The 13,030-nt window shown below is 40.7% G+C and overlaps 1 protein-coding gene across 1 annotated transcript in view; it reads right to left on the bottom strand.

The window, feature by feature from the left end:
• Nucleotides 1-1,469: 1,469 nt before the first annotated feature.
• The window catches only part of ORAI2 (ORAI calcium release-activated calcium modulator 2), a 35,874-nt gene continuing 24,313 nt past the window's right edge, over nucleotides 1,470-13,030 (bottom strand). Inside the window, exon 3 of the mRNA XM_088454685.1 lies at nucleotides 1,470-8,615. Within this exon, the coding sequence (XP_088310811.1) occupies nucleotides 8,067-8,615 (549 nt within the window). The 3' untranslated portion in view covers nucleotides 1,470-8,066. The remainder of the gene's footprint in view (nucleotides 8,616-13,030) is intronic.

Consider the following 13,030-nt stretch of genomic DNA (forward strand, 5'->3'; position numbering starts at 1 on the left):
AATAAAGTTCTATGTTGTGTTTTGTGTTTAATTGAATTTATTTTGCAGGTGAACTAGAGGTTCCAGTGGGCCCTTAATGCCTCACATGCTGGTACTTGGGGTTCTCAAAGTACCAGCATGCGGGGGAGGCTTGCTGGGACCCTAGTTCTCCTGTAAAAGACAATGTTATTTAATCTATTTTTATACACAGTCAACCTGGCATCCACTGGCCAGAGGTGCTGGGGATAGCCCCAAGCTATCAGCTAATGCCTGGGGTGCCTTGGAGGTGGGGACCCCCTCTCCAGGGATCTCCAGCCTGGGCTGACTAGTGGTCAGATATAATGCTTTGGCCAGGGGACCCGGTGAAAAAATACCCTGGTTGTGGCATTACACCCCCGCTACAAAAGACTCCGGTGCTGATTTTGGTAAATACGGAGGACTTCTTAGCAGTTTATAGCTTAGTTCTGAACCATTTCAGGTTATTCACTGGATTTGAATTGCTTACATTTCAATAAAAACTGGAAAACTGGGGGTGACCTAAAACTTTTAATCAGCAGTGTATCTTTTAGAATAAAGGCCAAAAAGTTCAGCCTTGGTGTGATTACATTTATTTATTTTTTTACAAAATTTAGATGGGCAAAATTGTTTTGCATATATGTCAACATTTGAATATGTTTTGCCTCCTGGCATCGCTTCACCTTCTCAGTAGCAACCAAAATAGACTATTTCCATATACTAGGAAAGCAGATAGCCAAGGAGAAGTCACTGAAGCTGAGCATCTGAAAGTAGCTCATCATAACACTATTTAAATACTGGTTAATATTCTTACTGCCCTGAAAAGAGTTTGAGGATCTCACCATGGAATGAAGTCAGACCTTAGATACTGCATTAAAATGTGTTATTAGTATACGCACTATAGATGTAACAGTAACAGCTGACTGTAGTTAGGACTTCAACGCCTGTCAAGATTAAATGTTTCCTTTCCTGTATTGTAAACTGACAGGACCATGTTCACCTTATTTCTCTTATTACAAATGGAACATGCTCTCATTAAAAAAAAGCAGCAAAGATACAATATATTTTTCTTTGGATAACTTTTATATAACATTAAACATGTGGAAACAAGCACATAAAAACAAAGCAAATTATTTAATATTCACTGTTGTGCTTAAAAAATATAAACTGTGCAAATTCATAAATACATTGAGAAGTTAAAGATGAATACAGTACGACTGTACCTAACAGGAATGACGAGTACACATTTGGTCATAGCGATAACAATACATAAAAAATAATTAATTTGATAGATCTGTAAAAACAAATGTGATGCAGGTTAATTTTAGACACCCAGGGGTATATATTTACTAAAGTGAGAGTTTTTAGAAATGGAGATGTTGCCCATAGCAACCAATCAGATTCTAGCTATTATCTTCTAGAATCTAGAAGATAATAGCTAGAATCGGATTGATTGCTATGGGCAACATCTCCATTTCTAAAAACTCTCACTTTAGTAAATATACCTCTCAAAGTGTATAAAGGGAACCAATATTTTATTTACAAGTTATACAGTGCTCACTGGAGCCATAATTGAGTGTAACATTTAGTAAACTTAAGAGGATCTGTAAAAAATATACAGGTGTGTTATCTCAAAATCTGAAGGAAAACTTTAAAAAAGGAATGAATCCTAGTATTCTATAATAAAATCATACACATACATAGTCACTGGGGGGCTGAGATGCAGAGATGAAAGCAATGTGACACCCATATGCTGAGGCTGGAGCTATCTGCACACTTGGGGTTTTTTAGAAGTGGAGATGAAGATAATAGCTAGAATCTAATTGGTTGCTATGGGCAACAACTCCACTTCTAAAAATCCGCACTATAGTAAATATACCCCATTGTGTGATCCCTGTCACCATCAGCGCACACTTGCACCAGCCCTATGCTCGGTGTAAAAGATTAATCTGAAAACAGGTGTAGTTACATGTACGCACAACTCTGCACAGCGCACAATGCCATCGACAAGTCCTCAGTGAATCTCCCCTGTATGTGAACGCACGTTGCAACCCAGTAATGCCCCTTCAGTCACAAGCGGAGATGCAACTGAAATGTGTATGACTCTGCATTGCCTGTAGTTGCCTACACTTGGTTACACAGCTAGTGCAGATACGCTAAAGAGGCGCAAGTTCAACTCTGCATCAGTGCCTTAAGTTTGCTCCTACAATCACTGTGAGGGGCAATGTTAAACACATTAATAAGAAGGGAATGACCAGGTAGAGTATGGAAATACTGGGGTATTTTTTAAATGTACCTTAGTATATTTAGCTATGGTTCTGCCACAATAAAGTACCAGGTTTCACAAAAAGACAAGCTGCCTTTGGCACAACCAGAGTATATGTTGTGTGATAAATAGGCTGATCCCAAACAAGGGGTGATTATTTGTTTCTTTCACCCCAAAAAAGTACATATTATAGTGCATTAAATAAATTCACAGTGAAAACCTTTAATTTAGACAAGTAATGGAATTACTTCCCCCCTCCCGCGGCTACCCACTAAGTGTCCCCGCTTACCCTAGTTCGGGAAGCCGTCCTGTCGGGATGCCTTCGTCGGGCTAAAAATAGGCGTCTGGATTTAGACCCGTGTCAGGATTTAAACAGCGGGATTCCGCTGTATCCTGTTCAACCCTGCTCGTGACCCGTGAACGGGTAACACGGGTCGATGCGACACAGGTCCCGTTCTCTGCACGGGAAGAGCCGATGCTTGGAGATGAGATCATCTTCAAGCAACGGCTCATCAAGTGATCCAGATGACGTAATCAACCCGGCATTAGAGTTGGGCCTCCTGTCTGTAAGGGGTCTCAGCTGGGTCACACCTGGGATAGGCATGAACATAATCCCGGGTGCAATCCAGCAGACAGATGGAAAAGTAGTATAATTCTGTTACCCGGGAAATACATCTATCAAAAGTGAATTTTCTGGGTCTCGGACCCGAGACCCCGACCCGGGTCGGCCCCTTTTACATTGAGGCCCGTATTCAATTAGAGGCGAAAAGTCCGAATCCACGGAAAAGTATCGCGGATGATGTCATTTCACCAGGCGGAAAGTTTCCGCCGTATTCAATGCAATGTAATCAGCGGAAAAGTTTTGCCTGGTGAAAAAAGTGGAGAATTGCGGTTTTGGGGCGCAAAGTTCGGGAAACCCCCCTGCACCCTCGGGACGGTCCCCCAAAGTTAAACTGTATTCAACATTTAAAAAAAAAAAAGACTTTAGAACACCCCAAAAATGTACATTCATTTTGGGGGCGAAAAAGATCAAATTTGGGGGTCAAACTTAAAAACTAGTGAAATCGACTACAGGAGGGTCCCCAAGTATGGGGCAGGTGTTTGTTTGATTGCAGGTGCTTGTGGCAGGTGGATTTTTTACGTGATTTAAAACTTCACTTTAAGAACTTCAATATATGCTGGCACCCATTTTCATGTACCCTAAATTTGCTGGGAGTAGTTATTTTCTCCAAAAAATATTGCTTAAAGCTATTCTTCACCATTTGTGTAAATGCGCTAATTGGCAGCAATTGGCACAACTTAAGTACCCCAAATACCTTCATTAGGGCTAATCGGGGGCATCTATGGTGATCCCCAATGTTAGTATTTCTTTTGGGTGGTGTCAGGCTGATTCTGACAGGACTTTCTGCCTGTTTCAGTTTTGCTGGGTGCTGTTTTTGCGTCCTTGTAATTAAATACGGCGAATAGCGGGAGCGTGCCCGATACTTTTCCGCATGCAAAACACATGATGTAGGCGAAAAGTCCGGCATGCGAAAAAGTATCGCGGGTGGGAAACTAATTGAATACGGCCTATAGTCTAGACCCGGTTCGGTGCGCGTGCAAAAGCCCGGGTAAGCCTAGTATTTGAAAAAGGCAATTTAAATCTATGTGATGTGCTTCCGGTATGGTCATGAAGGCCCTCTGCAGCCGGACTCACTGAGAATTGATATGCCCACTAAGAGTCTTTTCACTTTGTTTTGACTGATGGGGAACAATGCTTTTATAAATGTGCTACATACAGCTTTCAAAACATACCTCAATTACATTATTTCACTTTCATTCCAGTGGACCTTGCTTTTAGCAACATTATTTGTCTGCAAAGTGTAAAATGACAGTACATGCAGTGTCCATGACTGTGCTGAGTACACACTGGCCGATCAATTGATCGGCCAATATATCGTGCCCCCGTCGGCCAGTGTGTACAGACGATATGTCTGTGAATTACGTCGTTCACAGACACATTGCATTGGCTGTGCTGTACTGCCGATGAACAGATATGTCTGCAGACATATCTGTCCATCGGCAAGTGTGTACGGGCAATCAGCTGATCGCCCATACACAGGGGCGCCGAGAGGGGGGGGAGCCGCGAGCGGGTAAAAATTACCCAGGTCCGGCACCGCTCCCCATCCCTCTTAGGTTCACAGCAGCACATGCCGCTGTGTGCTGGGCTGCACTGGGAGACTGTCCGAGGCAGCCAGAGGAGTCTTCTATGCCAAAAGGGGAGCAATCACTTTGATCGCACCCCCCCATTGGCTGTGCGCCGGGCTGGGGCACACAGCACCCCCCTCCCCAGCGCAGCAAATGTTTTTTTCCTTCTTTTCACGAAGGGGGCGTGGCCACAAGTGGCACAATTAGGCCACGCCCCCTACCCGCTCCCAGGCCGGCCCGACCCGCTGCAGCATGCAGATGATGGTCGTTCAGTGTGTATGAATGACCATCATCTGCAGATATTTCGCTATAGTGTGTACCCACCTTTAGATGCTCTGTAATCAGTGAGCAAAGGGCAGATTACACACACCTTTATCATATGAATTAGCTGCTGCTTTTCTTACCAACACAAAGTCTCCAAAATGCAGCTATGACACCCAGGGGCGCTAACTACCACCATGGTAACAAATATGGCTGCTATCGTACCCACTCTGCTCCCATGAGCATGCACGGGGACTGGGGCATGGGCAGTGCAGCTCCATGAAGGAACAGAAAGACAAATTGGAGCTAACATTCTGCTGCACCTGCCCCTGCGTAGAAGAGAAGTTATCCCTCAAAACCTCACTCCAAAAACAACATTTTGTTGTGGAGCCAAATGTCCAAGCCTTGATTATACCACCTTTCTAATGGCTGTATTTACAAAAGGTTAATTTTAATCGATTTTGTGTTTCTGGGGTTAAAGCACACATTTACTAATACTTAAAAAACAAATGAAAAATGGTCTGTTAGTAAATGTGTGATTTAGCCCCAGAAACACAACATCAATTTTGATCCATTTTAAATTGACTTTGAGCATATATCCCTAGGTGTAAGAATATTAGCACCAGTTCGGTTTGCTTGATAACGTATACCAGCCACATATAACTAGATTTAAACTGTTATTTAATTTCTTCATTGTTTTGGCAAAACTTTATATGAAATTACATATTACGCCATTATTACATTAGCCCTCTCCTCATGTCTAATAAAAGTTAAATTTAACAAAGAGATATTCAATAATTTGGTAAGTTCACAAATAGGGATAAAACATGAAACAACTGAAATGAATATATACAAAATAAATGAATATAAAATAAATGAGAGACTCATAAGACAGTTTAAGATAATCAGATCAACAAAATGCAAATGCATGCTGCATTTAGTACTGTATGTACTGTATGTTATTTACAAGTTGCAATATAAAAGAATATAACAAAAGTTAAATAAAGAAATAAAAGTGTGCGCCGTTCCTCTTGGTAACGGGAATAAACACGTACAGTACATTCTAACATACAGTGTAACAAAGCATTTGTGCCATAATAATATTATTAAGACTTAATGTATCTTTTGGGATAGTTCAGGTGTAAGAATAGTCTCCTCTAAACACACACATGAAAAAACAAAACTTAATGACAAAACAAAGATTGGTTAATGGCCTTCTTGACCTTGTATCTCTCCATCTGCATTCACCATTTGATTGTTGTATTAAGTTGCTCTGAATTTTAATTATTCTCTATAACATGTTCTGACAGACGACATCAGCCGTCCCATTTCCATGGGAAATTAGATCTCTGATCTAGACATGAGCCCCTCGTTGTTATAGAAGTTGCTGGGGGATTGGAGATTTCTAGTAAAATATCATACTGAGTGGATTACTCTCCAGTGCGGGCATGGGATGTAATAGATTTCTGGTGGAGATACAGTACCAGTATATTTCGTAAAGTTGAAGACCTTAAACTACTGCATGAACAGCTGATGAGACAGGCACACAGCAGCCGTAAATAGTAAGTGACAGCCCTTTATAACAACACCTAACCGTGCAATCCATAGCATATTATGCACTTTTACACTACAAGCATCAATTTAATTGTGCACATTGTTCATCTGTACATTTATCTAAACTATCACCACACTTATATATTGTCTGTCTGTCTTTACCTAACAGAGCGAGATAGAAGAGATTGCCTTGCAGCAGACAGTGGCCAGTGTTGATGATGGAGCTAAGTTATTCGCTCCATGGGAAACCCCCTATTAGTTACATGCGGAGATGGGTCAGTAATGGAGGTATTTCACAATAGTTATTATGGAGTCAATCTATAATATGGAACCTATTCTACAAAAGGGGAAACAAGTACTTTATGTAATATTACTTCCAGTGTTTTATGAGTACCATAATCGTTGGTCACAAGAACTGGCAAAGTATTGCACATGAGCAGCTGAAATGTAGCAGGTATATAGACTCCATAAGATTAATTATTTAAATAGCAGTAATAAAAATATGAAGAAGGTAGAATATAAAAAGTATGTAAATACTGAATGTGCTTCAATATTAAATGGAATAAGATACACAAGCTGCCATTACATTTTCCAGAAAACAATTCTATAGCAGTTCTTACCAACTGCAAACCTACAAGAAGTCTGTGTAAGTCAACTAAAAGCCAAAGGGCGCAAATAAATGTACAAGAATGGGATACAAATATATAAAAAATAACTAAGCCATAAAATTAATTATTTAAAAATGCAATCCATTTACTACTGTAACAAAAGGCACCATGTTAATAGCAAAGGCAAACCTACAGGTGTTCCTTCATTAACCTCATGACATAATGACCACCTCATTTCTAGAAGCTTGAAATAAACATTTAGGGAATAACTAGCTAAACGAAGCATATGTAAAAATTGGCAATTATGTAATGCATATATTTAAATTATATATTATTTTATGCCATGTGTTTTTTGAACACATAGGGGGAATTCAATTATTTTCGGCTGTACGTGCCTTTTCGGGAGCGTACAGCCGCAGGAGCACACAATTCTGCTTGTAGCCTCCCCTCCTGACAGGCAAGCAGAAATGTGCGATAAGTCGGTAGTTTGGGCGCTAAAAGCAGGACTGCGGGCGGGTTTAGCCGTTTTGCACAGCTAAACCCTAAACCCTATTTGAGCACGAGATGTGCGATATGCATGGGCGTCCAAAAGCAATTGAATATCGTACTCCAATCTCCCATCAGTTTAGACAGGAGATAGGGTGCGATAAAACAGTTGAAATCCCCCCATTGACTTATGTACTCTTAGATATATTTTTTTAATATCTGTTTTACAAATGTTTTAATTAATTCATGATAATTAAATATTGTGGGTGGCAATACATGACAATATTTCGTAAATAGAACAATAGATGCAGTTAATAGATTTTTTTGAGGTTTGCAGCGTGTATCACACCTCACTTAATTCATTGCCTGAAATGCACTGAGCACAGAGACCGTCACGGTTTTAGCAATGATGACACACATGAGTTATTTTAATGCAGGGCATCATGGCGTAGCAGCATGAGCCCTCAGATCTTTCCCAAGTTCTTTATCTTCCATTTCTAAACGACTTTAACGTTTTCCCTTTAAGACCATAACTCTTTTTCATCCGGTTGTCGGGTTAGAGACATTAGCTGCAGCGTGGAATAATGAAATATTCAAGCTATAGGCCTTTCAACCACCTGACTCAAACTCAGCCTGTTCTATTACAACTGCCCAGCTACTTTGACTGACCGATGTCAGCCACTGAGAAACCTTCCCGAGCCCCTCTAATGTCACACCACGTTTATCCCCCGGTCATGGCCGTCAAGCTGTATTTTTAGCTTGTGGAGTTCCTCGATCTCCCGGTGGTGACGCTCCGTTTTGTGCCTAACAAGTGTGCGATAAAAGTGAATTGTGAATATGACAAAGATAATCCCCACGGGCACCATGATGATGGTGGAAACGAGTGCAGAGTTCCAGCCAGCATTTGAGCTTTGTTTCTGCGGGGTGGCTGTTTCGTTGCGGACTTGCGGAGAGTCTATGGGTAGGAATTTTATCCAGCACAGAAGTACCACCTCGGCAAGAAACAGGAGGATTCCAAGAGCTGTAGAGAAGCCCCAAGCTAGCTCGATATAAGGGTGCATGCGGTCATGGGGCGACTCGTTGACAGAGTTCAGGTTATGGATATTACTCACAGCCTCCACGTTGGGAAGAATACACGTGCTGATCAGAAGTGCAAATAAGTGAACAGCCACCAGTACTGTGGTGCAAGCACTGAAGGCAATGAGTAATGCCTGTGGGTATTCATATTTCATCTCCAGCTGGACCTCCACCATTGCTACCTGGACAATAAAAAAAAAAGTGTATTAAAAAAATGTATAATGCCAAAAAGCACAAATAAAATCTAGTCTATTATACCAAACAACAGAAAATAGAAGGCTCATCCCAAAGAGAAATTTACACTAACATACATACAAACACATCTAATCTACTATTTTGGTTCCCATATACATCTAATCCCAAGTAAAAGTGAAGTCCAATTATGAACTTAAAATTTGGTCTAATAAAACAAGACCTTGGGCCTGTGAGGTGCAAGCATGGGTGCAAATTGGTTGGTATTGCCGTTCAAAGTGATAGCGCTTTACAAATACGGACTAACTCGCCGCAATCACGCTGTGCCTGCATCTTGCGAGCTATATGAGACCCTGAGCGTGGCTTATTATATTAACTATTACTTTATTTTTTTTTTTAAATCACACGTAATCTGTTATTCTATACAGTTCTAGAGAAAAAGCCAGGATAACACGCAGAAGCAAACTAGACAGAAAGCATAAGGGCTAGGGACTATGTGACACTGGTATGTTTGCTTAAAATGGAACTATGTTCCAGGAAAATAAAGTCTGAAACAGCCAGAAATAAAATACAGGCTCTTGCCAGTTTCTGATCCAAAAATAACTTTACATTGCGATGTTTTATTTTTCCTCTCCCAGTTTTTCTCTAAGTATTGATTTAGACTGTTCTTAATTTGAGTTAAAGCCATTCATTCAACAAATATATTTTCATGGTTTTTTTATGGTTATTAACTGTATTTCTGGCATACATCAAAGAAAAGGTGTCATTTTAGGTCATACTCCTGGTAGTTGAGGGGTTAATTTTAGATCTATCTATATCTAGCAAGAAAGATTAAGAGGAGGCAATAAGAGGAGGCAACTAGGCAGCCCTGTGAACACACCAGTGACGGTAGCAGATTCTGTTGGTGATCAGCTCCTTCCAAAAACAATAAGAAGAAGAGATGAGAAACTGCAGCTCAATATGGGGGGTTTTTTTATTGGAATTTTTTTTATTTTTTATCTTGTTCTCATTTAAGATGTTGTCATCTGATTCCACCCCAATGTCAAAGAGTTTGTATGACTGATGTCTGATGTAAATTTGTTCTCTGTATGACAAAATCTTGCCTACATCAGTGTATATGTAACTTGCTCTGCGGCTGTCACACAGACAATTTCATCTCTGAATTTCACAAAGCAGAAAACTTAAGCTGGGTACACACTAGATGATTTCTCAAAACGATATGACGAACTGGACCAACATATAGTCCGGATTGGCTAGTGTGTATGCAATATGCGCGCTCCCGCACGCTGACAACGGGCGGCATGCACAGCAGATGGAGTGACCCAGCTGCCAACCCCAGGAAGGTGAATGGTGCAGGTGAATGATATATCAGGCGGTGAACTGGGGTTCACACAAGAAACCTGCGTTCGGCAGAAGGAGTTGAACAGGGAGGGGGGAATCTGTTTGGATCCCTCTTCGCAACCCCCGGACCTCCATCCCTTATCAAGGATCAGGGTGTGGGAACAAGTGCCATGTGAAGATTGTGAATGCTCCCGCTGTCAAGCTCCGAAAATGTTGTATTTTTGGAGCTTGATGAATTTAAGTGGCCATACTAGTGTATGGGGACAGCGGGCCAAATCGGGACTGATAGGTAGGAAGGATGTATCTGTGATATCTCCTGTGCTACCTTTATAATGACGAAAATGTAAATATTCACCTACTTTTGTAGAAATTAAGGAATGATGAACAGATCCCTATATGAAGACTTTCATGGCTCATTACTTTTGTTATTAATGTAATACGTGACTGTAAATTATTTTGCTGGTCCAGTAGCACAAAAACCTGTTTCTCTGCAATTTTCTTCCTGGTTGTCACAATGTTAAATTGATCATCTAAAACATTCTTTGTGGATTCTGTCACATTCTCTCAATACTGAAACACAAATTTCCAAGACAATATAATTGTCCTTATTTAGTGAGGAAAATCAAACCCAGACATCAGATTTTGTTACCAGTCCAGGTCTGAAAACCACAATTATTTCTGTCTCTAATAAAGGGGATGTAGTCAGGATCCCGACAGTCAGGATGTAGACGGTCACAATACTGACAGCAGTATCCTGACGGTGGCAATCCCGACAGATTCCGATGGTAAGTATTAGGGTTAGGCACTAGGGCGAGGGTTAGGTTGCGGGAGGGGTGGTTATGGTAAGGGTTTAGATTTGGGTTAAAATACTTTATATTTAGACCCTCGACATCCTGACCATCGAGATTCTGTACTCAACCCCACCATAAAGTGCATATGTCTATGGTATTTTGATATATATTATTCAGGAAAATGACAAGATAATGTACTAGGGGCCTGATTCATTACGGATCACTATTGCAATCGCAGCTCCGTAATCACACGCAGGTCTGCTGCAAACGGACAGACACGCCTGCGTTTCTCCGACCACCACCCCCCATCACCAACCCCAAATGCTTACTGCCTGTCAATCACTCTGCATAGTCTGCTTTATTGCAGTGGTGTCTTCGCGCACGCGCAACTGCTATGCATATGCATGCACAGTACGCAACAATCGACCAACTGCGAGCGCTGTTGCAGTTGCAAGTCCGCTGCCACCTGGTATACGACCGCTACTCTTTGGAGTCCGCCGCCACCTGGTATACAACAGCCGCTTACCATCCACAACCACGGGAATCGGCTTTTGCTCAGCCGCAGCTTCTTAGCCTATGATAGGCTGAACCAGGACGGATATTTGTACGGACAACTACACGAGTTGGTACACGGCAGCTGCTCACCATCCACAGCCACGGGAATCTACATTTGCTCAGCCGCGGCTTCACAGCATACGGCTTCATGGCATATGGCAGGCTGAACCAGAATGGACATTCATACGGACACATATCAAAGGTCGTTTATTTTTCATTGTCCCACCTACATTTATTCAGCACCAGTTTGGACACTGTTTCACCCTGGGACGCCAGGAGTGAAACAGTAAACATTAGCAGCGGAGGTTGGCTGCTCAGTTCATTTGTCCGTGGGATTCTGATCATTGCCCCTCAGCAACAGTGTTGCAATATTAATGACATATCAAACAGCTTTTGTTGTGGAACCTTGGTTTCTTAGTGTTACATAAGTAACTTTATATGCTCGAGTTTTCATCACATCTGATATAGGTTTCATATGACACTTATCTACTGCATGTTGTATATATTCTTTTAATATTGCTTGTTAGGTCTGTCTAATATTGATGTGTTTATTAAATATTTCTCATTGAATTATATATGGTTCCAAGTCTCCTGTGTAATAACAGAAAAGCATACCATTTATAGATAACCATCATACAGGGGTATTCAATATGGGAGCGAAAACATCGTTTTTTGCGTTAATATCGGAGGTATGACGTCATTATCGAAGGGTTTTACTTTTACACCGTATTCAATTTCAAAGACTTATCGCAGTTTTGAAAAGTCTTTGATAAAAAACGGGGATAACTTTTCACCATTGAATAGGTGTCGAAAAAAAGTGCAGAATTGGGGTTTAGGGGTGCAGGCTTAAAAAAAATAGCCTGCACCCCTGGGAATGACATTTAAAAAAAGAACTGTGTCAAAAAAAGTTTAAAAAAAAAATAGGGACACCCGAAAAAATTTATTTAAAAATTGGGGTGAAAAAAAAAAAATAGGAAAAAATTGTTTAACAATAGGGAAATAGGTTCAGGGCTATTCTGCAAATATGCGGCAGGTGTTTTCTAGAATAGATTTATAGCGGCAGGTGCACAAATGCAGAATTTTTAAAAACACTTTAGGGACATAAAAATTTGCTAGCACCCATTTTCATGTACCCCAAATTTGATGGGATCACTTAAAAAACGAAAAAAATACCTAAGTGCTCTTCTGCATCACTTCTTCAATGTCGGAAAAAAAACACCTGCTGCGGCTATTTAAATCCCCGACTTTCAATTAAAGGCTAAAACGGGGTACCCATAGTGATCCCCCATGTTTTTACAACTTTAGGGGGGGTCTTACAATTTTTTTTAGGAAAAATTCCTAACTTTACGCAAATCTAACTTCGGAGTTTCCCGTTTTCGTTAATTTTATATTGAATACGGGGATAAGCGGGAGCACGCCCGATACTTTAATGCAGGTAAAAACTCTGATATGAAACGTTAACTTCGACAGTGAAGTTAACGTTTCATATTGAATACCCCTCATAGTCTCATATTTACAGTGATTTTTTTCAACTATTGTACCTTAGCCATCAGGTTTCTTACAATGAGATCTTGCCATTAATGATAGCCAATTAGGTGATAACCAGGCATGAATTTACACAATTACACAGCTGTAGAACAATTAGACCCCTTTATTACTATTTCCATTTCCTTACAATTAAATTTCCTATTATCATTAACCCCATGCATTGTGAATAA

The sequence above is a fragment of the Taudactylus pleione genome, unplaced genomic scaffold, assembly GCF_031769625.1.
Source record: "Taudactylus pleione unplaced genomic scaffold, aTauple2 ptg000040l, whole genome shotgun sequence".
Classification (NCBI taxonomy): domain Eukaryota; kingdom Metazoa; phylum Chordata; class Amphibia; order Anura; family Myobatrachidae; genus Taudactylus; species Taudactylus pleione.